The 26730-nt window shown below is 34.5% G+C and overlaps 3 protein-coding genes across 4 annotated transcripts in view; 2 read left to right on the forward strand and 1 right to left on the reverse strand.

Annotated features, from left to right (window-relative positions):
• Nucleotides 1-3126: 3126 nt before the first annotated feature.
• On the forward strand, nt 3127-14149 carry LOC109060565 (solute carrier family 15 member 2). Its single transcript, XM_042731640.1, has 23 exons — nt 3127-3577; nt 4025-4071; nt 4491-4578; nt 4682-4823; nt 5020-5112; nt 5267-5366; nt 5778-5868; nt 5993-6070; nt 8655-8737; nt 8836-8919; nt 9013-9102; nt 9411-9455; nt 9842-9877; nt 10451-10539; nt 10885-10966; nt 11078-11203; nt 11927-12094; nt 12218-12264; nt 12436-12543; nt 12634-12730; nt 13471-13614; nt 13687-13791; nt 13874-14149. Exons 1-23 carry the CDS (start codon nt 3562-3564, stop codon nt 14078-14080), a joined length of 2166 nt encoding a protein of 721 aa, XP_042587574.1. The 5' UTR covers nt 3127-3561; the 3' UTR covers nt 14081-14149.
• A 1439-nt stretch (nt 14150-15588) lies between these two features.
• LOC109060591 (HSPB1-associated protein 1 homolog) lies at nt 15589-24567 on the reverse strand. Its single transcript, XM_019077753.2, has 8 exons — nt 24433-24567; nt 23893-24074; nt 22865-23052; nt 21284-21420; nt 18845-19016; nt 17038-17121; nt 16819-16929; nt 15589-16130 (listed from the first exon to the last, which is right to left on the reverse strand). The coding sequence occupies exons 1-8, from the start codon at nt 24546-24548 to the stop codon at nt 15639-15641; spliced, it is 1482 nt and encodes a 493-aa protein (XP_018933298.2). The 5' UTR covers nt 24549-24567; the 3' UTR covers nt 15589-15638.
• A 110-nt stretch (nt 24568-24677) lies between these two features.
• Nucleotides 24678-26730, forward strand: part of LOC109060592 (solute carrier family 49 member 4-like) — a 40264-nt gene continuing 38211 nt past the window's right edge. For both annotated transcript variants that reach the window (XM_042731641.1, XM_042731642.1), the window contains exon 1: nt 24678-25060. In XM_042731641.1, coding sequence (XP_042587575.1) covers nt 24766-25060 — 295 coding nt within the window. In that variant the 5' untranslated portion in view covers nt 24678-24765. The remainder of the gene's footprint in view (nt 25061-26730) is intronic.

Below are 26730 nucleotides of genomic sequence, written 5' to 3' on the forward strand. Positions count from 1 at the left end.
TGGGTTTTGGTAAGCTGTCATGTTGCCTTGTTGAATTTGGTGACACTGATGTATTCAGCTGTTCATATCAGAGCAATTACACCAAGATGCTTTCTAAAATACAGAAAAGAGACATTTAGACATCAAACGAGTGAATTAGAAGAGCATCACAGACAGTCTTTCTGTCTTTACCTTGATAAATATATTTTTAAAAAGGTAGTAAGTAAAAAAATACAGTAGATTTACATTTTTTGGAGATGTTAATTTGTTTATTTATTTTTCAACAGTGCTCTTATGTGAAGCACTACTCTAAAGTGCAGTAGTTTATTCATATTATTTATATTTAGCCATCTCTACAGCACATTATAAAGATCTATGATCCTAAAGAAGCTCCAATCTCTGAGGAACAATTGGAGAAGGATGTCCTTCAACCTCAAACTCTAGTGAGTTCCACTGAAGATGACAATGCAGAAGAACTGGACAACAGTAAGAATAATAAATGTATGAGAAAAACAAATGCATTTAAAAAAAAAATCTTTTAAAAGGCCACATTTTCTGGCGATATGAATTCAGCCACAAGCTATGAAGGAGGATTTGGCTATGTGCATGCAGGGACTCATGCAAGGATGGCCTTAAGGTTTGATTTCCTTTGTTCCTTTTGTTTTTCTTTTTCTTACAAAACTTTGCATATCTGTTCAGTATTCATTACTGGAATGACGTCTCTGCACATGCTAATTGTTAATTCTTTGTTTTGCTGATCAGAAACAAACCTTGTTAAGAAATTTGTAATTTGTAAGATATTTTTAGGAAAATTGACAAAATTTGTAGGAAAATTGATACGAAAATGTATAATTTATACATAAGAAATTAGTTAGAAAATGTATAGGAATAGTATAATTTTGAATAAGAAACTTTAAGAAATGTATAATTTATTTATAAGAAATTTATAATTGCATAGGTAATTTATAGGTAATTTCTTTTTGTATTGTATGTTGTTTCCTTGTGGAGTTTCATACACTCCCCATTTTTAAAATGCAAACTGTTAAATATTCTGTCAGAATTCATAGCTGTTTTCATTGTGAATTGAGAAAGATGATTTTTGTAATCAGTCTTTTTTTCTCTCTCTGAAAGATGTGGAAACACTGCAAATGTGAAAAATTCCATTGTCCGTGGTTGTGAGCTCTGCTATGATACACTTCTCTTGTCAAGTCACCTGCTATATGCAAGATTTCCACTACTATAAAGCCCTGGGTCAAAAGATCAGAACATTTGTATCAAAGATTTGAACATTAATTTAACAATGTAGTGTCAAACCCATTAGTCAACACGTCTTCCATTCTCTGTTATCAGGATATCTTTGACATGCCACTTTCTCCATCTGTTGGTCAGTCTTCATATAGCATTCAGATGGATGGATGTTTTTATAAATACAATAATTTATAAATAAATGACATTTATAAAAGTTAAACACAAACAGAAAAATACAACAACAATAATAGAGAAAGCAACACTTGAAGTAGGGCTAAATGAACCTGCTTTACAACACCGTTCACACGATGATTTGCACGAGAGTCAAGGACATGTAATGAACAGCGACCTCTAGTCAGCTTTCTCAGATCACCAAGATAGTGATAAAAAACGACTTGTTTTTGTTGCTCACACAAAGTTATCACAGAGCTTCAGAAGACCTCACGAGTTGCATGGACCACTTTTTGTACTGTGTTGATTTCTGGTTATTTTGGAGATTAACAGCTCCAGTTCTTAATCACTTTTATATGAAATAGAGGCAGAAATTATTCTTTGGAATAAGAGTTTTGTCATAAAAGATCGAGAGTAAATAATGGCAGATATTTGACATCAGATTAGTTTAAAATACTGTGAAAACCGTCATTTTGCTCATGTCCATTTACTCGTTTAATAGTTTTTTGAAGGGCCTCGCCACACAGAAGCGCTCCTATGCACTTTGCTGTTCTGAATTATTATTATTATTTTTTTATGGATCGTTTATTTATTTATTAGTGGTGCTTTCTTGCTGAGGCATTTGCAGAAAGTCCCAACCATGTTCAACAGACACAAACATAGGCTATTTGTTTTAGAAAGAGTTACAGTGCATTTCTTACAGATTGCACACGCGTACATTTGAAGGTGGTCATTGCACAGTTTTTTTCTGATATATATTATGTATCCATTAGAAGATATTATCTCTTTTTTTTTTAGCTTAAAAGGCATTTATTACATGCCAGTTGTATATTTCCTCTCTCTCCCTTTCTCTCAGACACATTACATCTCTATAGAAAATAACCAGAGGACCTTTAAACTTTACAACCTTGTTCATAGCAACCTGCTTTTGAAATATCTTTACAGTTATCTTTATGTGGCTTTAATCAGATATACCAAAAATCCTCACTGATTGCTTTTATGATACAATAGCAAAAAAAAAAAAAAAAAAAAAAAAAAAAAAAAAAATGCTGTTTGCATTTAACTACACATTATATGTTTATATATTTCCTAGTGACTCTTTTTTAGGGTCATTTTGACAATGTGGCTTATTGAGGCTTACAGCCAGACTTTAAAGTTTCACCAAGTTTACATTTATTTAATGAATACAGTAAATTTACAATTTTAAACAACGTTTTTTCAAAAACAGTAATATATTCATGTGTTGGCAAAGCTGAGTTTTCAGCCTTTAGTGTCACGTGATCCTCTAATAATCATTCTAACAAAACATTTCTTACTTTTTCTAACAGTTTTTTTTATATATATATATATATATATATTTGTGGAAACTGTGATACTTTTTAGAATTCATTGTTGAAAAAAGGTCAGAAGAACTTTATTTTTATAATAATGTAACAATTGTAACGTTTACCTTGTAAAAGTGTTTACTGTCACTTTTGATCAGTTTACTGCATTCTTGCTGAATAAAAAAAGTTACTAATTTTTTATATATATATATATAAATATATATCATTTCCACTAATATTTGCTCAAAATCTCTTTAATATAACTCTCACTTACTGACTATTATTCGTTTGTTTGTTTGGAGAACATTTTAACTAAAGAACCATTCAAAAAGTTCTTGTTCACTGTGTCTTGACTGACCGCCAGTAGTCCGTTAGATACTGAAAAGGCTCCGCCTGTTACAGAAAGAAGTGGGAGCTGCACTGAAGGGGGCACAACAAGTTTACTAATTAGGGCACATGTACCACAGCCTAACCAACGCAACAGCCTGAAATATAACTCGAGGAAAGACTCTGTATTGTAAATATACTTTACCTCAGCCAATTGCTTTCGTTAGTTCGTTAAATTTGCAGCGTTCGTTTATTTATTAACAGTTTAGGAGTGTATGTAGCTCTGCATAAACCATATAATCCGATGCATGTGTTGGGTCTCATGTGGCACATCGACTCGCCCGGTTCGGGGTAAAGGATTCTTTGTCATGAAGTAGAACATTAACCCAAGGTTAAATAGCTTTAAAAGCAGCGTGAGGCGGATGAGTTTTCACTCTCTGTGGAGGGACGGACTTGGACGCGTGCTCAGGAATCCACTAGATGTTGCGTGTCCAAATACACACTTGAAGACATGGGAAAAAAGAAGGGTAACGAGGACTGTTTTTAAGTTTGAACTCTTTCAAATGCTTTTAATAAATGTCATCGATGTGACAGTCCTTGTTTTTTTTTGTTTGTTTGTTTTTTTTTTTTTTTAAATTTGCGTGGATTGAACATTTTTGCAACTTTTAGAGTTGCACTGCCAAATAATCGATGACAGGAATGTTGAATGCAACGGTGGCGCCTGGCTGTGGGAAAAACAAGTAAAGACTTGCAAGCAGTGCAAATGTGCGCGACTTAATGTGGCTTTATCAACTGCATTTTACCTAAACAAATAAAAAGTGCACTGCAGGAACTTGAATTTTTTTCCCTTGTGTGCTAGGGAAAAACCTGGAAGCACAGTTTTAAAAAATGATAAACATTATTGAGTGATATCAGTGATGTTTAACATTCCACTCTTACACTACCTGATGTTTGTCTTATCTTTTCTGCTCTAGACAAAGATGTTGATGCAGAGGACCATGGAAAAGGACAGCGCTCACCGGTGAGAGTTATTTAAATTTTTTTTTTTTTTTTTTTTTTTTGGAAAATGTAATTTTAGTTAACAACTTAACAAAACTTGCCTCTCAGACTGGAAATACAGGTATCTGATGGTATCTGAAGTCACTACAGTTTGTAAAGCTACTAAACAAGATAGGCCTAGAAAGAGTTCAACATTGTGCAATATTCCAAACGTTAGATGACATAAACAAAACAAAATTCAACATGGGGGCATTTTTGTCACATTCTGTGTCATTTTTGCCTTGATCCCTGGTGAATTTTTCACCCTACTATCATTTTATTCTGATAAATGAAATAAAAGATTGAATTTATGATTAGGATATTGTCAGCTGTCTTTTATTTTCTTTCAGTGTAAATGTGACAAGCCTGTTTGTAATCAGATGCTTCTTTGTTTGCGCTCAGAAATTATGTGGCACTAACTACCCAGTTAGCATTGCCTTCATTGTGGTCAATGAGTTCTGTGAGAGATTCTCTTACTATGGAATGAAAGGTAATTAAATGGAAAAATTAAAGAAGAAATCTGATATCACTTGTCTTATATATTAATGTATTTTCTAATGATGTATTAATTATTGTACGTCTTATTTATAAAGCGGTGCTCACGCTTTACTTCATCCACTACCTACATTGGGACAAGAATCTGTCTACAGCTGTGTACCACGCTTTCTCAAGCCTGTGTTACTTCACTCCACTTCTGGGGGCTGTTATAGCCGACTCATGGTTGGGGAAGTTCAGGTAAGTCATGCTGGGTTAAGAAACATCCTAACTTAGAGTCTTATCCTATCTGCTTACATAGTAATGCTTATTGTATTGTAATTTTACATACGATTTGAAAAAGTTCTATTTCTTAATAATTAGGATAGGTTTCTGAAATGCAGCTTGTAGTATTGTACTTAATAGATGAATTACAGGATTTTTGTTCTGTTCACAGAACCGTCATCTATCTGTCTATAGTCTATGTGATTGGTCATGTGGTCAAGTCTGTCGGTGCCATTCCTGATGTGGGGGACAGCACTGTTCATGTGTAAGTTTCTTTTGATACAGGGTATAGCATGCTACTGTGAGACCATACAGTAAATCTGCTTCAAGTGAAGTAAATGTTTATTTTATAGAAGAGGAAAGAAGGACAAATACAATTTTGTTGGATACAAAAACACTGTTTTGTTCTTTCCTTGTAGAGTTTTGTCAATGCTTGGTCTGGTCCTCATAGCATTTGGGACAGGAGGGATCAAACCATGTGTTGCAGCATTTGGTGGTGACCAGTTTGATGAAGAGCATGTAAGTCACAATATAAAATTATTTCAGTTACCGTGGCACCGTTTACACCTGTCAAATTCCATAAATAATAAAAAAAAATGTGCTCATTTAATATTTCAAAAAGTAATTTTTTAAAAAGCACAGTAAAATCTGAGATTGAGCCTAAGTGTACAGTAAAATTTCATGGAAAAAATTGCATAACCAAATATAAAATAACATATAATACACTGGTTAGATATTCAAAATATTTAATGTTTTCTTTTTAAATATTATAATTATAATAAAATTGTGATTTTGTTTTTTAAGAGTACAAGTTTTTAAGAATACAGCCGTTTTGATTATTACAAATCTAATTGACATGGGCTAAAATACACCCTTTGATCTGATTGTGTCTTTAATATATCTAACTTCTTTGAACCCTTTTGTATTCAGACAGAAGAGAGGAGAAAATTCTTCTCCATCTTTTACATGTCAATCAATGCTGGAAGTGTCCTGTCCACCATTATCACACCAATACTAAGAGGTCAGTCTCAAGATAAGCTTTACTGATAAGGCTGCAATTCATGTTTTATATACAGCAGTGATAAAGTTAGATTATCATGCCAATTAGAGAAACCTTAGATCATCATTACACTCAAACTCCACAGGCGATGTGAAGTGCTTTGGAGGAGATTGCTACGCCCTGGCCTTTGGAGTTCCTGCGGCTTTAATGGTCATTGCCTTAGGTGAGGGTCCTCTCAATTTTATGGGTGTTTGATGTAGGGATCGACCGATATGCATTTTTCAGGGCCGATGCCGATACCGATTATTACAGATCAAGGAGACCGATAACCGATATTTTGAACCGATATGTGTCTAGTGTAAAAATGAAAATTAATGTCAAAATTAAAGAATAAAAAGGCCTCTGACAAAGACTCTCTTTAAATTATTTTAACACATCTTTAATTCTGAGAACTGTTCATAATAACAACATTAATATTAATAATAACAACATACATAAAAAGTGCTGGGAGCACCCATCAGCAGCATTCTGTAAACTAAGTAAACCTTAAAGCAAATTTAAACAGCAACAAATAAACAAATAATGGAAAATAAATGTAATCTATATATATATATATATATATATATATATATATATATATATATATATATATATATATATATATAGATATGATAGTGTGTGTGTGTGTGTGTGTGTGTGTGTGTTAAATTTAGCATTTATTTGCAACCCAGAATTGCATTAAAAATCACACACAACCCATATTGTAATAGTGTTTTTTTTTTTTTTTTTTAAGACTGTTTTATCACGGCGATACAAACTAGGAAGTATACAGGACAGCGTCATCCAGAAACGTGCAATGTGAGATTATTGACAATTTTACGTTATTAGCATAGGGTTATAGCAGGGTGCGATTTGTGAAATAAACAGAGGGGGGATGCTTTTGAAAAATTTTATGAAATGTTTTAATAATACGGACGGAAATTGTATTTAGTGTGATCTCAGTTTAATAAAAACATTGTAAGCCTACGTTAGGCCTATTAATTGTAATGATTTAATGTCCACGGTTATTCAAACAACAAATTACATCGAGAAAGCGAGCAAAGAACACAACAGAGCTTTTTGAAACTCCGAATCAGTTAAACCATTGCGTCGCAAAATGATTCACTGTTTCGATGCGCTTCAATCGGATCGCGTATCGCGAATCATTTGATTCAGATCTGGACGTCAGAGCGGGTTTGCATGATGTTTTCATCCCCACCGGGGATTAAAAGTTATTCAGCAGAGGCAGGGATGCATAGACCAGAAGGGGGGGAAATCCCCCCCAGCAAATTCTCACCCTGGTTATTAGTCAAATGAGAGAGCGCGGCCGCGGAGATAACTAAATCAGGAATAGGGAGCTCGCTCGCGTCGCGTCAGGGCGTCAGAGCTCGCGCTTGATGCCCTTTCAGCTCTTCAAAAATTGCATAATGGTAATTCTGAATCTGTATTGATAAATTATTTTGCAATCATGTTAGAATAAAGCAATATTTCCAAATATGCGCATTTTTTTTTTTTGACTAAGAGCCCTAACGGAACGGACGCTGTTCAGTGAAGCTATTGTGAACAACACAAAAAAAAAAAAACCGCAGCAGACGTGAGTGAATTCATTCGTGTTGATAATCTATTCACAATACAACGTTAAGTTGGCCGAATGGTGAGAGAAGTAGGTTTTAGTTTCACTATCTCAGCACTGATGTGATGATCCGTTAAAAGCATATCACTGCAATGACGGACACTGACCGGGAATTCACAGTATAATAACTGAACGGGGCTTGTCATCATAAATCGATTATATTTAGGTGTTTTGCAACTTCAGTGTAGTGATTTATTGCAACTTCAGGAACGTTTACTGCATTCTTACCTTCGAGAGATAACTTATTGATGTGTGATGATGACCACTGAAGCAGCTCCTGTGCTTTCGGTGTGAGAGCGGAAACATTTTCCAGCCGCGCCAGCCGTATTGATTGGCCAGGCTCGTGACTCCCAACAAATCAGACGGACGATGGGCGGGGCTTAGTCTAGGCCACAGAGCGGTGCGCTCTGACTGAGGTGGCTGGATAAGTGCCAGATCGCGCATTTCAAAAATAAAATGGTTTTATCGGCAAATCGGTTTTGAAAATGGCCGATGCCGATAACAATAAAAATGCTTAATATCGGCGCCGATAATCGGCCACGCCGATAATCGGTCGACCCCTAGTTTGAGGTGGAAGAATGGAAGGAATTTGGTAATCCCAGTGGATTGTATTTGTGAAACCAACTCTTCACAGTAGAGATGTATATTTATCTCCTGGCCATTTATTCAGAAATCCCAGTATGTTATGATACTTTAGCACATTAGCGAACCCCATTCATTGTGCCATGAATCCTGTATAGAAAAAGAAGGGATAAAGCTTTTGTCTGGAAATTGTATGGACCATATACACATACAATGGATATTTATATATAAAATTTATTTTAGTGTGGCTGAAGTGCCAAATACATTTTGGGGCCTCTGTATGTTGGCTCTTGCTTTGTGCTGGTTACTATTTGTATAGTTGCTTTGGATAAAAGTGTCTTCTAAATGCATAAATGTAAATGTATATACCATCTCTTTATTCATTTAGCAGTAGAATATATTTTAAAATAGAGAAAAATAATTTTTGGCAACACATTACGGCTTATATGAATTAATATTTGATTATTACTGCACTCTAGAGAAAAGCATGCTTTTTCTACCTCCCTCATTTAACTCATTAGGCATGTAATTAACTTTGCATCTATTCAAATAGTGGTATTTATTGCTGGAAGTGGGCTATATAAGAAAAGTCCTCCGGAAGGAAATGTCCTGGTGCGTGTCTGCAAATGTATTGGGGTGAGTAAATCTTGTCAACAGCTTTCTTTAGTGTGTTACTGAAGGATCTGGAGCATTAAAAGATGGCTAATGGTCATCTCTTACTCTGTTTTTACCAGTTTGCTATACGCAATCGATGGAATAATTCCAAAAAGAGCCCAAAAAGGAGTCACTGGCTGGATTGGGCAGAAGAGAAGTACCCGGTATGTTTCAGTTGCTGTACAAGCCAAATATAGCAAGTTGAAATCATGTTGCTCCATCTACCAAATAACATCACGATTTGAATGTTTTTACAGAAGCGGCTCATTCAGGAAATTAAAATGGTGTTCAGGGTGCTGGTTCTCTATATTCCATTGCCCATGTTTTGGGCTCTCTTTGACCAGCAGGTAAAATGTTATATTCACTTGATATCCTTTGTATTTTCTAATACTCAAATTATAGTTAGTATTTCACTTAAAGGGCCAATACATCCTCAAATGAAAATTCTGTCATTTAAGGAATAAGGAAAAAATTTTGATTCCTCGTGTTCTTTGTGAATTCCTTTAATATCGGAAAATATCTGATGGACGTAATGATGTAAGAAACCAGTGGAAATTGCTCTTTTGATCACAGCACTTTGCAAGGATCAGAGAATAATCAAATGAGAAATATAACAAGAAGTTAATTTCGAATTGCTCTCTTTGTTCTATGCCAGGGTTCACGCTGGACTCTGCAAGCCACTCGTATGAACATGGATTTTGTAAGTCATTTCTTGTATGACCTCCAATAGAAAGACATGAATACTTTATTGGAATCAGATTATCACACCCCATTTCATAATATTATTTTGTTATTCTAAGTAATTGAGCAATATGGCAAGTAAGATAACATGATGCCCTTGAAGTGATCTGATGATATTTTTTTGATAACAATATACAGGCTTTGACATCGTCACTATAGAATCCAAAGGTTATAAATATCTAACATTTTATTGCAGTTCTTGTTGTAGAAATTCAAATGCAGATTTTGGTTTTGCTTTTAGTCTATGCATATCTGTTTTGAAGATGACCGTAAGACAATTTACTTCTGAATGATATCAAAATGGTCTTCAAAATCAGAATCATGGGTTCCTAATTTGTTTTACAGGGTGGAGGCTTCATAATAAAGCCTGATCAAATGCAGGTGAGACAAACAGACAGAAAGATCACCATATAAATGCATACATGCATATGCTACAGCCATTAGTCATTAGGTGTTGATGATTTGATTTTTAAGATTTGATGATATAAAATATTGAAATAATATTTTTTTGCTTAAAGACTGGCATAAAGTGTAAATTAATTTTAATAAAATCAAACAATATATTATCTATACTATAAATATATAAATATATAAAAATATAATTTTCATATGTATATATATATATATATATATATATATATATATATATATATATATATATATATATATATATATATTCTACTGAACACTTAGCTTTGTATATACAAAATAAATTATTACATTTATTATTGATTATATTAATTGAAATGTTATACAGTTTCGTTTGACAAAAATTGAAGCTCTAAATTTTACTGCTTCCTGCTCTGTTGTAATTTCATACAAAAATGACCAGTTTATGACAGGTTGTAAAAACCTAAGCAACAACATTTGATTGTTATCACCTTTATAATCAATGTCTTTTCTGCATGTAATGGTTATAGTGTCATTTAGTGGGTGTGTGTTTCTGTGTTGTTAATGCTGAATGCTTTGCTGATTCTGGTGTTTATCCCGATCTTCGACATGGGCGTATACCCGCTGATAGGGCTGTGTCGGATTAAACTCACGTGAGTGTTGTATAAATGCACAATAACATAATAAAGACATATTTCAATACCTATCTATCTACCAATACCAGTCTACATACTGTATATATACACGCACTGAAGTTCCTGTTTGAAGGGATGTTTTGTGATTTAACATTTGTGAGCTTGTATACACAATAAAAAATAATAAAATAAATAAACAATAATACACAAAATGTAGTTCACAGTTTTTGACGGAAAACATTAGACCAGGGGATAATGTTATAGTATAAACTAACATAAGATATAAACATTATTTGTGTTAACATGACACTAACTAACCTTGTCTGTGTTAAGTTCTATACAGTTTTTCTTGTTCATTTTCAGTCCACTAAAAAAGATGGCTGCAGGCATGATCCTTGCTGCACTTGCGTTCTGTGCTGCAACTGTCGTAGAAATCAACGTCATTGTATGTACATTTTCAAATATTGCATCTAAAGAGCTTCTGTGGAACCAATAAAAGCAGTCATTTAAAGCTCGTCAACATTAACTGAAAGTTACATTTCATCACTCTGGCCAGAAATCTGTTGTGGAGCCACCTCCTGCCAAAGAAAGCCTTGTTCAGGTTTACAATCTAATGGATTCGGAGGTCACCGTGCAGTTTCCAGGACACACTGTCTTCTCAGATCCACTTAAATCATATGAGGTAACGTCACTACAGTACAGACAAACACTGATCACATTTTATGATGTTTATACTTTTAATGTCTTTTCTGTGTATATTACCATAATACACTACTGTTCAAAAGTTTGGCTAAACTAGTACTTATATTCATCAAGGATGCTTTAAATGATCAAAAGTGACAGAAAAGTGTCAAACGATTGATCACATCCAAAATAAAAGTTTTTGTTTACATAATATATGAGTGTGTACTGTGTATATTTATCATATATATAAATACAAACACATGCATGTATGTATTTAAGAAAAATTTTATGTTTTTTATATTAAATATATATAATATAATAATATAAATGTATATACATGTAAATATTTTCAAAATAATTATACTGAATGTTTGTGTATTTATATATACATAATAAATAAACACAGTACACATTCGTATATTATGTAAACAAAAACTTTTATTTTGGATGCGATTCATCGTTTGACAGTATTAATATTTGCATTAAAAACAAAAACAGTTCTGGGCTTTGAATTCATCAAAGAATCCTGAAAAAAATAGCATCACTGTTTTATAAAGTACACACTTTATTCAAAAATCTTACAAACCCTGAACTTTTTTAACCATAGTGTATAGAATACATTGATATTACTTGACATAAGAGTGAATATGATCTTATGTCATACAGTTCCAACTCTAAATTCTGATTCAGAGCCATGATTGAAGATGTTCTTGTCATGCAGGATCCTTCGGGATACACAAGTCTTCCACTTACTGGCGAATCCCAGCTCTACACAGTTACTGTCACTCACAATGGGGCCGAATACCAGTGTGGACTCACGTTCACAGAACGGACTGCCTACAGTCTCTTTCTGCACACTGCACAACCTGGTGACACTGTATGCAAACTGGTGAGCCACCGGTTGTGAAATTTTATTTCAGATTTCATCAGCAAAGATTGTACCAGCATATACATTATTATACATTACAATACATTATTTGCATGATTTGAATGATTATTAAAATAAATACAGGTGAAGGATCACATCACCAAATCTGAAACCGGGGCTGCGTATCTAAGGTAAAGTAATACTAGCAGAACATTGTTTTATATTGTTTCAGGTTACTGTTTAACAGCTTTGTTAAACTTTAGTGTTTGCTGCGATTATCAATACCTTCCAGCAAACCATTGACAAAACAACTGGCATTATCTGAAATCATTTTCAGTGCATAGCATATTTGACTTTTGCAGGTTTATCAGTACTCACACAGAGAATATCAACATAACTGTTGGCACTGAGGAATTTTATGCGGCTGCTGATTATGGGATTTCTCAAAATATTAGTGTACCTAGGGGAGAGTGAGTATTTTAAGTCAACATCTATTTTATTATCCGTATAGTTTCAAGTAACACCACCAACTGAGCACAGCTGTTTTTCTCTCTTTTCAGATACAATGGTGTGGTTTGCAAAACAAACTCTGACCAATATCTCATCGACCTGGGACTTCTTGATTTCGGTGCCTTCTATACTGTCATACTCTCAAAGGTGGGTGATAGAGTTCAGTTTCTAGTAAATGTTTTTCTGTAACTTTTACTTTACTGCAAAGCTTAAGGTATAAGTTACTGTGTACTTTCTAAGGGCTGAAGTCAATGAGAACTTGGCTGAAGTTTGTACAGGCTATTTTTGCTGATCTATGAGATTTTTCACCTACAAAATATTTACTTCATGCAACATTCAGTTCTGCAGCCTCAAGTTATTTCAATGTTTTTGTGCCACATGCATCATCAAATAATGACCGTTTAAGCACCTTTTCTTGAACCAGTTTCTATTTTAATGAATTTAATTTAAGAAGAATTTAAAGAATTGAATGCTTGTATTCATAAAGGATGCATTCAATTGATCAAAAGTGACAGTAAAGGCTTTATACAAAATAAATACATAAATGTTGTTCTTTTGATCTATTCATCAAAGAATCTTGAAAAAAAGGTGTCACTGTTCTTCACTGTACCTGTGCCAGTAATGTTTCTTGAGCATCAAATCATTTGAAAACATACTGAATATATTAAAATAGTAATAGTAATTACATTTCACAATATTACTGTTGTAACTGTATTTTTGATCAAATACATGCAGCCTTGCTGAGCCTTCTTTTATTAAAATAAAAACAGTTTTGACATCCCCAAATGTTTTTTTTTTTCATTCGATTACAATTTCAAAACAACAATCAAAAAATGCACGGCCTTTATGGATCAGTATCTTGACATGCATATGGTTCATTTCCACAGGAAAGTAATGGTCTGACATTCAAAAAGATGGAGGATATCCAAGCCAACAATATTCACATCGCTTGGCAGGTTCCACAGTACGTCTTCATCACTGCTGGGGAAGTCATGTTCTCCATCACTGGTTTGGAGTTCTCCTACTCACAGGTAAGTCCATCAAATGTCTTGTACTTTAAGCTTGTGTCTATACATTTCATATTCTTATGCTTTTGTGTATAGGCACCGGCAAGCATGAAGTCTGTTCTCCAGGCTGGATGGCTTATGACTGTGGCATTTGGAAATGTCATTGTACTGATTGTGGCAGAGGGGGCCGGGATGGAACAGGTAGGCAGTGGGCTTTCTTATAAACACCTGTATGGTTTTAATGCATAAATCCTGCACTGACAAACTGATTTTGTATCTACAGTGGACAGAGTTCCTCCTTTTTGCTGGCCTTTTGGTGGCTGTCAGCATCATCTTCTCCATCATGGCCTATTTCTACACTTATGTGGATCCAGACCAGCTGGACAAGATTTTCAGAGAGGACACAGACGATGAGAAAGTGGAAAGTTCTGATGGGAAGAAAAATGAGGCAGTTTCCTTGACTGACATGCCGAAGCAAACCAAGATGTAGCAAAACGGCTGGGTTTTGTTATGAACAATTCAGATCCATTAATTGCCAATGAACTTCTTTCACATCAGACTGTTGTAGCTGTGTTAGATTATTTTGTTCCAGAGCCTTTATGTGGCTTTACGCTGATCTCTACTGCTCAGGGATCATATTTCAGCTGAATTAAGTCAAATTTACTATGCTGAAGGAATTGTTATTATGCTTTTACTTTACATGATACCTTACAAAAAGAAATGTTTTTTTTAAGCAGTTACAAAATGTAATCGTTAAGAGTATGATGAACACTACCACACAGAAACACAAACTAAAGTTTGAGATCTGTAAGATTTTTGTTTTTGAAGTCTCTAATGCTCAACTAAGGCTGTATTTATTTGATCAGAAATACAGGAAAAACAGTGAAATTGTGAAATTTTACAATTTAAATAACTGTTTTCTATTTTAATATATTTTAAAATATCATTTATTATGCCTGCCATGGACAAGCTGAAGATTTAGCAGCCATTACTCCAGTCTTCAGTGTCACATTACGCTTCAAAAATCATTCTAATATGCTGATTTGGTACTCTAGAAACATTTCTTATTTTTATCAACGCTGAAAACAACTGCTAAATATTTCTGTGGAAACATACAGTACATTTTTTTTTTGTGGGGGGGGGGGGTTATTTGATGCATAGAAAGTTCAAAAGAACAACACTTATTAGAAATAGAATTTGTAATAATGTAAAATAATAATAATAATTAGTCTTTGCTGGATAAAAATAAGAATTTCTTTAAAAATCAAAAATCAAATATGTAGTTGTAAGTTAAAAAAAAATCTTACTGACCCCAAAATGTTAGTGAATAAACTTTTCACATTTCATCTCACATTTGTACATAACGTTTGTCAGTCTTGCAGTATTCAGATTAAAATAATTTCTAACAAGTTATTAACACAGGACCCCTGTTATTTCATGTACTAATTAAAACAGGATTGTGAACTCTGTTGTCATGTGTATGTGTGAGTCATGTGATTATAATTATAATTTTATGCATACAATTACACCTGATAGGATTTCATTATGATTTGATCCACCAACTGCTATTTTACCCAGAAATTTTGTACCCAAAAATTATTTACAGATAAAATTTGCCTTTAAATTATTTGATGAAGGAAATTAATTCCCCTCCAACAGGATTATATTTCTACACATGATTTGGCTGAAAAATCATTTTCATTTACCATGTACTATTTACAGAAGCTGTGTGAAAAAAACAGGTTGTTCAGTTCAAATGGGATTACAATCACTAGTAAGTTCATATTTATGAAACATAAATTTACCCAACCTCATTAGGGAACAACTATGTCTGTCTGAATAGGGCCTTTGTTATAATGACCATTCAGGCGATGCATACAAAATACATGCAAATGTAATGCATGCAAAATGTGACCGTATCTAGTCTTTGTTTCACATCAATTATTTTGGGTCTGGAAAACAACTAATGTGTACAAAAGGAGTGATGGATTCAAGAAAAAAAAGCATGTGATCTTTTATTTCTAAAAATACTGTTCATCTAGTACAAATTAAGAGTGAAGTTCTCTTTGTCGACACATGACTAGTCTTGTAACTAGAGTGATGACATCAGGGTGTACCAGGAACTGGAGCATGTCATTGGTTGATATGTGCAAACCAGCACCTCTTCCTGAGGTTCCTGGACTTCCCGCTTCCTGATGTGCATGCAGACCTGATCTTTGATGAAGTTTATTGTCACCTCTTGGTTCATCTTCATCTTGGGATGTACTTTGACACTGTGACAGCTCATTGTACCAGTAACAAGATGTGTCCTTTGGGCAGGTGTATGTGGGTTTGTGAGCCAAATTAACAGGAATGAGATGAGGTCCGTAGGGGACCATGAAGGAGAGAGACGTTGGAGTCTTTAACAGTCCGCTAGAGTCACGTTTTCCCGGCTCTGCAAGTGAGGCCGTGCCTTCAGCATCATCTCTCCTCTTGTCCATACAAGCCTTTACTGCTAGGTTCAAATACTGCATGTTTTCATCATGTGAAGAAACTCCATCCTAAGAAACAACAATCACGATGACACACTGTACTGTACAGTTAAGCAGTTTCACACAAACATATCAATTCTGTCATTTTTGGCATTCGAAAAACCAATTTCAACATGTTTTTTGTCATGAGACAGCACATGGGTTTAAAATGACATGGTGTTAAGTAAATATAACATCTTCATTCATTACATAAATATTCCCATATGCTATTCATGTAAAAAACTAATAATAGATAACAAGCAAATTATTTATTAGGAAACATGGCACTGACCTGAGTCACACTGCACAACATATATTGTCCTAAAATGTTATTATTCTTCAGTATAAAATGTGTGCATATTCTAGACTATAGATAATGTCATGTATCTGTCATCACTTTCAGTATTATAGATTCATTTTTTTGTGAGTTCAGACCTATATGGAATATGTATACTTTTAAAAAAACGTATTTGTCTTTACACATAAACTACAAAAAAAAACTGGTGAGTAAAACTCTCTAAATTAAATGGTTGCCAGTTCAACAAAAATTTACACTCCCATTAAAAATTTGGGGTCTGTAAGATTTTTTTTAATTTATTATTATTTTGAAAGTCTCTTGTGGAAACTGATACATTTTTTTTCAGAAATAAAAAATGAACACCATTTATTGAAAATAGAAATCTTTTGTATCTGTGTCTGTACGTGCTGGAGTGAATACCTCAGTAGGATTGAGCCAGCGGTCGTTGTTGTCTAAACTGGGGGCACTTTTTAGGGCACACACAATAGTCTTAGTGAGAGCTTCTCCTACTCTGGCCTCATCATCCATGTCCTACGGCACAACGAGAAATGCAGCCTGCTGATTTCAGCATCTCATTTTGATGAAAAAAGCAATGATATTTCATAAGAAATAATCCAGCAGAGCCATAAAGTGTCCTACCAACTCAATCCAGGAGTTCACACTGACAGTCACTGGATCCACTGACTCCACATAGTGCCACCAATGTCTGGGGACAAACAGAACCTGATGAAAGATAACAGCACAGCAGTCAGTCAAAACTATGAAGATTTTAACAGCACTTCAAAAAATGACCTGCTGTGGGTACTTATATTAATTGAAAGTACAGTAGGGGTGCACTATAGTGACCGCTATTGAAAATAAATTTTCGGTTTATCAGTGAAAAGTTCAATTATCGACTTGAATTTCAGATGCTCTTAGTACTTTGTTCCTCTTTTGTTTTGAAAGCAGCACTCAAGCTGCATGAACTACAAAAACTTTTAAACCTGATGATCATGTTCTCCAGAATGATCCAAAGATGTGCATATTGTAATAGTATGTACCACCAGGTGGCAGCTGTGCTCTGTATAACATCACATCATATGGATCATAAAAAATTTTTTTTTTTTAAATCCTAGCAATATTTATGAGACTAGATGGGGTCAATCGATTTTCACATACAGTGGTTTTTAATCCAAGCAAAGTGTCTATAATAATAACAAAGGAGAAAACAAACATAGCCAAATGTCAGAAATAGATCCATGGAAAAGACAATGCAGACTCATGGATTGACGTGGAAACATAATTCAAAGTGAGCACACAGTGAATGTATTATTTTATTCAAAGAATAAAATTAGAGAGGGTTTATTAGTTATAAAGTATTTATTAGTATGGCTTTTTCCACACATGCATCAGAGGGTTAAAACCATTTTTTACCGCTAACATTCCAGAACTCAAGGTACACTGCAAATACAAAAGTTCTTCCTGTGATTTTTTCCTCCCTGTATTAGCAGTGAGAGAAGTGGAGCAGTGTTAGCTCTCTCAGAGAGTACGCTCGCTGTGTTGGACCGCCGCTAATTGCCTTTCCACCGGCTCGCCTCTCAAAGAGCTTGATCAGAGAGGTTTCACACACGCTGCTGGAATCTGAAGGAGGGGGATGTGCTACAAAACACACACAGCTACACAATTCATCTACGAGCTGCTAAAATTCACACATAGGAGACCGATTGTTGTGATACAGGATCCAAACAGACACTCAGGGAACCTTATATTGAATGTTTTGGAAACATACCATCAATGACTTCACAATACAGTAATTTTTAGACAAATCTTGACTGATTTTGCATTTGTTATGATTCAAACAAGCTCTTCTTTATTTGCAAACAACTTCTGACTACACATTTGAAATGAGCTTTGTGGATAATTGTGATAAATTAAATTATATCATTTTAATTAAATAATTTAATAATAATACATTTAATTAATTTAAATAATTACAATAATGATAATTATGATATGGAGGCAAAATTTTAAAGTGGTACTTTATTGAAAAAGACAAAATTACTGATAGATTTTCTAAATCAGTGGCATGAATGATTAAATCACCAAAGATACATTTAAAAAAAATTCATATGACTGTACAAAAATAATATAATTTAGAGCTGTATACACAGTGATGTGCAATAATGGTAAATATTCTAGAAAGTGCTTAGTGCACCATTCATGTTGTATTTTGTCATAAAATTATAAATAAACTAATTTTAGGTAATCCCACTGTTATTTTGGTATTTTTATATATTATTACGGTATACATATTTTTACATGTAGTTTTCATTTTAATTTTAGAAATTTAGTTTTTTTGTTTTGTCATTTTTAAGATGTCATCCCAGGATGCACCAGATACACCAAATTAGTAGGTGTGTCCAAAACTTTGACAGGAAGTGTATTAGAAAATGTCACATTGGCCTACCTGACCAGGCTGCAGAGTGACGGTGTGGACTCGAGCTCTTCTGAATGCTGGGAACTTCTTCAGGTCCGGCTGGATGACGCTAACCTGGCTGAACACGCTGGACTCCTCGTATGGTATACGTGTTGGGTAGAGACAGTGTGTGTCATCGGGAGGAAATAGATGCCAGCGTTTTCTGGAAAAAGAATGACTTTATTGAAATACCATTGAGATTTTGTGCCCAAATAAATATATCATTCACAAATATGTCATTATGTTATAGAAACTTTTTTCAGTGCTAAAGTTTTTTTGGTAGCTTGTAAAAAGTATTTTAGCATGCAGGTTATATATTTACTTAAAGGAATACTCCACCCCAAAATTTAAATTTTGTCATTAATCACTTACCCCCATGTTGTTCCAAACCCATAAAAGCTTAGTTCGTCTTCGGAACACAATTTAAGATATTTTGGAGGAAAACCGGGAGGCCTGTTACTGTCCTCTTGCCTGACTATGCTCTTCTGTATCATCCGTGCCACATGGATGCACTGTATTCAGCTTTGATTTGAAAGAAAACATGTAGAAACAGCGCATCCTTGTGGCGCGGATGATACAGAAGAGCATACGCAGCTTATGGTGATATGGAGAGACAGAGGGGAATGTTGACAAAGGAATTGTTGAATAAAGTCATTATTTTTGCTTTCTTCGCTTACAAAAAGTGTTCCCCTCACTTCATATAACCCAGATTGCACGTCTGATGGCAGATGGAGTATTCTGACGATGACTTTCATATCTTTTATGGACATTGACACTGTTATTTACATGGCAGTCTATGGGACAGTCACAGGCCTCCCGGTTTTCATCCAAAATATCTTAAATTGTGTTCCAAAGAAAAACAAAGCTTTTACGGATTTGGAATGACATGGGGGTAAGTGATTATTGACAAAATTTTCATTTTGGGATGGAGTATCCCTTTAGGGTGCCAACCAAGCAACTGCCATTGAGATGATGGGAATGCCTATAGATTTCTCAAAGTATCATGGACCTCCTCGCAGGAGATATTATACAATAACATGATTTCTGTGGCAGGCTATCTTGACACGAGGAGTCCCAATAAGCAATTACAGAGACAAGACAAGCTCCAGAGAGAGATAAGATGGAGGAGAAGGATCTTCATTGTCAGGTTCTGCTTCTGTCAATGGAGCAAATAACATATCTCAATAGCTGTTCACATCACTGCACTATCCGTTTCTCATTCGCTCTTTTGAATGCGGAGGAAAAATAGCTTTCTTTCAACAGCTCAGGATTGGATCAGGAGCCCTAACATAAGACGAGATAGAGCTCTTGTCAATATTTGAAGGAATCACATAGTGTTGCTCTAAACCATGTTCATAGAATAATCCAAATTGGCAGTTTTGCCTGGGGCTTATCTTGTTCAGGGGTCTATTGACAGCCGGACATCAAAAACAAGTTTCATCTAGTCAAGAGTTCATACTGGTGCACAGAAATACAATAAAATAGCAGTGTAATAGGTTCTCGTTTATTAAATGGTGACATTCACCCCCTGAAATTGATTTTCAGGGGCATTTATGAGGGCATATGGTTTCTAACATATGTCAAATACTTCAATTGAATCTACTACCTACTACATGACAGATTTCACTGAAACAGGGGTCTTGAGAAATCACACCTGTCTCTGTGACAGGTCTAGGGTTTGTAAATAGAAAAAAAGCCTAAATCTAACATTCCCTCACTGTCTTTTACACAGCGTGGATTGGTGAGATGTCTTAACTAAAATAAACTAAAACTAAAAACCATTAAATCTGCTTTTGTTAATTAAAAAAGCTGCAATAAAAATAAAATGTTATGTAAATAAATTAAAATGTTTTACATGAAAACCTTAGAATTTTACCTGTTTAAGTTAAAGTAATAAAATTACTAAAACAAAAAGGAAATAAAAAATAAATTAAAGCTAAGCAGAAAGGACAAAAGCACATAAAAAGACTAAAACTTTAACTAAAAATAAAATGAAAAGTAAAAACATAAAATAAAAACCAATTGAAAGTATGTATAAATGCAATAACAAAATATACATTTTACATGAAAACCTTTCAAATCTATCTTGCCTGTTAAAGTTGAAGTCATTTAAGTAAATTACTAAGTAATACAATTACTAAAACTAAAATGAAATAAAACTAAATATCAAAAAAACTTAATAAACATGACAAAAGCACATAAACTACTAAAACCTAAGCTAAAATTAAACTGAAAACCTTCTATATGAAAATAAAAGCTAATTCAAAATATTAATAAATACAATAAAAATACAGAAATGGTACTAAAATAACACTGAAATTGAATAATGTTAGCAAACGGAATAACTGCTAATACCTCTGGCCTGTTTGTCACTTTGGTGGAGTTTTTGCCTCAAAACTTGTGTAAACCTTGTCTACATCTGGTTCTTACCTGCCTTGGATCTGGAAGACAAGATTGCAACCATAAGAGTCAAGGTGACAAGGAGTGTTAGCACCCTGCGTCCCAATCCAAAGTGTGCTGTCTCGTCCATCTCGGCCAGAAAAGCCAAAGTCAGACCACACCACATCCTGCAGTTATAATGTTTATGGTTACAAAGAACAGAAAACAATTTGATAGCCTACTGATGTCAATTCTTTTCAATATTACAAACAAGAACCACTCAGAGATGCTGCCCTTGAAGGTAGATAATGAAACCATTACCGTGTCCAGGGGACTGTAAATGAGATGGCATGTAATCAAGCCCTCAGCAATGTTCAAACTACCCTATTCATCATTTAAGAGAGGCCCTTGTCTGCTCTCGATGCCCTGGCTGGCAGGGAGAATATTGGCACCTCATAAGCATTTATTATGATTTACAAAAACTGAAAGCTAGAAATGAACATTAGCTTATTGTTCCCTTGGCTGGGAAAAACAAAACAAAATAAATTGGCACAAAATATCATTAAATGTCCACAGAATGACAATGATGTGCCATAGGATATGTTTTACTGAAATAATAAGAGAGCAAGAATTGATTAATTGCTCTTCATATCTGTTATTCCTAGTGCTGTGATAAATTTTTATGAGATGTTGTAACAACTGTAGACTAATAAACAGTTTCAGAGCGCTCATAAAATAAAGGTAAGCATCCTCAGAAGACAAGGCAATACATAATAATGAATATTCGACTGTGTTTATTGATCAAAGCTCATGTCATTGACGTGCCCCGTGTGCTCTAGCGTGCCACTTCATGAAAAATTGGTCGCTGTCAAGCATAACTGGCATGCGGAAAAAGGCAAATGGGTTAATGTGGTGCTTGATGAGGTCTGAGAGTATGATTGATGGTGGGAGAAAATGAAAAGCGTAGTGTCTTGTCCATTTATTTTTATTTTAGCAGTCATAAATACTCTAGAATGTGCAATGGCAAAATATAGAGTTTAATAAATTATAGGAATATATATTTAAATTAGTGCTGTCAAACAATTAATCGCAATTACTCGCATCCAAAAAAAAAAAAGTTTTTGTTTACATAATATATGAGTGTGTACCATGTATATTTATTATGTATTTATACATACAAACACCTGCATGTATATATTTAAGAAAAATATGTTATGTTTATATATTAAATATATTTATATATATATATATATATATATATATATTATATATACATATATTATATAAGTAAATATAAAAATTCATTCTAAATAATATATACTGAATGTGTATTATATATACACATTATAAACAAACACAGTACACACACATATATTATGTAAACTTATGTAAACAAAAACTTTTATTTTGGATGCAATTCATCACGATTAATTGTTTGACAGCACTAATTTAAATATATATTCCTATAATTTATTAAACTCTATATTTTGCCATTGCACATTCTAGAGTATTTATGACACATATTGCACATATAATACAACATATTGCTTAATAATAATAATAATAAACATTTGAAAAATAAAAATATGAAATACTTCTTTAAAGTAATGGAAGGGAATTGGCACGGTTTACCTGAAACATGGCAGGTTTATCCTGAAAAAGCTGGGCAATGTACTTGTAATCAGCATAAGCCCAGAATTCTTTGCAGTGATAGTCAGAAAATGGCCCAACAAGTGATTCATCTTCATTGGCAGTAAAAAGTAACAGAAACTCTTTAATGGTTGCTTCAGTGTAGAAACACTCTGTTTCAAAAAGAGGAGCTGATGCAGACAAAGTGAAACAAAAGCAAAAAGTAATTATGAATAGATTATTCCAAGAGGGTTTATTCTAAATTAACACTGGAAAAATCTTTGAATACTTTAAAATGATTTCAGGCAAATTAACTTTATTTTGTAAGACGCTACTTAAATATAGAAATGGTTTATTTTTTTTATATATACTAAATCACCATATTTATGCTTTTAACTATTACTGAAAAATGTTGTTTAAAATTTAGAGGTACAGTTTTCACTGCTTGACATTTACATTCTCACTTCCCATATTTGCATTTCACTTCAGTAAAAAGTCTAACAGTTATGATGGACTGGTTTCCCATAACTATTTGGCAGAAGTGGCAAAGCCTCCACTGGTAGCAAAGGTTTCTGCAAGGCTAACTATTGCCGCTTCACACTTCTGGCAATTATTCGCGTCACACTGTTTCATTTGCTGTAAATATGTCACAAATTAACTTCAAAATAAAGTTTCCTTCAAAGGAAACTTACACATTGTGATAGAGGGCATCTAATAATATGTTTTCTGTTGACACTCTTGGGGAACGGTTACTCGAAGCATTCTAAAAAAAAAAATTAAAAAAAATCTGCCATTCAGTACATCACCTTCAGAAAGTATGCACACCCCCACAGAACTTGTTATTTCACATTTCGTTTCTGTTACACTTACAAATTTTACCACGCTTACTTTATTCCTGTCAGTAACACCATAACACATTGTCAGTTCAATTTAAAAATGTATGTCCCGATTATGTTTAAAAAGGATGTCCTGGGCAAATGTAGTTCTTCTACTCCTATGATCTTGTTAATGATGTGATGTTTGTGGCTTACCCACATCCTCAGTCCTTTTCCCAATACGGAATCGAAGCCTCTCTGTAAGGCAAGCTGACAGATGCTCCACAGTCCAGTGCAAAGCTGGCCAGTCTGTGGTCATGTTCAGGAACACAGCAGGATTCTTTAGAAACTGGACAATCCTCCTCGTCTCTTCTGGGGTAAAGGGTTTTGAAGCCATTCTAACGTTACATAAAAATAATGAGATAAGGATTATTAAGATGAGTGGATTTTGTCTTGTACAACACAAATCTTATCTTTCAGATGAACTGTAGGAGTTTCATTTTAAAGCACTCAGATAAACACATCACAATCACTCAAGTGAATCACAAAGTCAAAACCATATCTAGGTCAAATCAGCTAGTAAGTGACAACTATCAATAGAACTGACATATTAAAATGTAAAAACACATAGTCTGTGCATGTGCAGCCTCCGCGTAAACATAATATTCTGGTTTACTGCAAATATTTACATTTTTGAATCTACACACACGTAAGCCCACCTAAAAATCAATTTTCCAGCTAGTAAACAAAACTCACGTGAGACTTGCCGCTGATTTTTCGCTCTCAAGACACGGGAAACGAAACAACGGCCATGTTGGCTCAACAGAAGTGCTGAAGTCTCCTTTAAGTAAATGATATAGTTGATCCAACATGGAGAACAAAGACTTTCGGTTTCATACGTTACGTCAATTCCGTCATGACGCGGCGCATGCGCATTAAAGTTTGGAGCGTAGCTGAGAGTGTCATCGGTTGTTTTTGTTTCGATGGGCAGCTGACAATTGAGCGACTGACCTCGTTTTTAATGTGGCATGTTATAGACGTTGCCGGATAGCATAAAGGCATTTTAAAACGTGATCCCACGTCTTTTCAATGGGTGCCGTGGAAAGCACCGAAGGAGAAAGGGAGCCTTTGCTGGTTCCATCCCAGCCGGCGACAAACACACAGCCTGGGTTGAGCAGGGTGTACGGGAGGAGATGGTTTGTTCTCACCATGTTTTCATTGTTGGGTTTTATGCAAGGACTTGTGTGGAACACCTGGGGCCCGATCCAGATCTCAGCCAAGCATGTGTTCGAGTTCTCATCGACAGATATCGCGGTGCTGGTGATGTGGGGTCCAGTGGGTTACCTGCCCTGGCTGTTGTTTATGTGGTTGATGGATAAGAAAGGTGAGTTTTATTTTTTTATTTTTTTTTTTTTTGGCAACCATATCTGTAAATACAAACAAATGATAATAGATACATCTGGCAATATTTGGACAGATTTGTTGATTGTGTAATATCACATAATAGCCAGAGCCATTTCGATGTGTCATGTATGCACAGATTATGCATGCAATAACAAAATTAAGCACTGTGTCATTAGTCAGTTGTTCATATCTCATATCATATCTCTTTTATACGTTGTTCACTACAACAGAGGGCTTTCAAACCACACATCCAATTCCAAATTATAATTTGTATTTACCATTGACCCTTAATCATAATTCTATACAACAGTCCTATTTATAGATCAAAAGTGTTCATGTACCAAGTACCTTTTGAATATCTGAATATCTACTACAGACTTACATTCGTGTGGCCAGATGTGAAAATCTCTCATTTTGGGAAAAACTGTTTTATACAGTGCTTTATGTCAGTTAGATGAACCCCAGACTGCACAGAAAGACTCCTTATGTCAGGTGAAATAATAATAAAAGAGAAAGTAATCATAAAAGGGTAGCTCATCACACGTCAGGCCACAAAACCAGTTCCCTAACATCATATGACATAAAAGTTATTTAAGTAATTTAACTTGGTATGCTGTTCACGATGGTGTCATGTTCACACTGTAGTAAAGTAAAGCCAGCTCTCGATATTCAGCAAAACAAATTTTACACATTGCTACTCTACTATTCTTACGGTGGGGTTAGTCCATGCTGATGACATGTTGTTTTAACTTACCACGCTGTGTGCAAATAGCTGAAACGCTTCACTGGAGCCTGTTTTTGGCTATTAATGACTTTGATTTCACTCTTTTCCTAACAAAAAGCTATCGTATGTCTTCAGATTATATATAGACAGCTTTTTTTTTTAGTGTTTAGCCTATAACATGGTCAATATGAATTGTTCTAATATGGTAAAATAACAGCATTTCAGTTTTGAAGGAGATGAGTGTGAGAGAGAATTGTGATTGTTAAGTGAACTGTCCCTAGATAAGCTTATCTTGTGAGGAATCTGTTTTGAGCCTCGAAAATGACATTTTCACTCACATGGTTTGTATTTAGAAAAGAGCATTTGGTCAAACAGGACAGAATGCTTTTGTTTTTAACATTTCCCCACTACTTTTCATGTTATCTTGCCTGAAAACAAGGCATTTTCAGCTATCTCTAAGACTCGATAATGTCAAACAAATGTCAGTTTCCACAATTTTTCCTCCTTTTTCTGTTAGCTCATACAGCTAGTCGACACTCCAGTTCTGTTTATTAACACATCAGTGCACTGTACTTTTACATATTTGCTAAGAAAGGATATGCTCTTATGCAAATCTTTAAGCAAAAACTTCCAGCCACGTTTGTTGCTCTTTATATTGAATGGGAGCATTTCACCTTCCCTTTTGTTCTCAACACGAAAGCGATTGCCACAGGCTGTGAAAACCACGTCTGCCAAAAACCACAGGCCAGAGTTTCAAGTTTCTGCTCCTTTGCATAAATCCAGAAAAAATGCTCATTGAGTAAAGATTTTCATTATGGCTTTTGGACACACAAATTATTTTTGTCCCAAAAAATCATGTTGAATTCTTTTTGATGGTTAAAAATAAAGAACCATTCCCATCTGATTTTCTAATCCTAATATCTTCG

The sequence above is a fragment of the Cyprinus carpio genome, chromosome B9 (assembly GCF_018340385.1).
Source record: "Cyprinus carpio isolate SPL01 chromosome B9, ASM1834038v1, whole genome shotgun sequence".
In the NCBI taxonomy this organism is placed as follows: Eukaryota; Metazoa; Chordata; class Actinopteri; order Cypriniformes; family Cyprinidae; genus Cyprinus; species Cyprinus carpio.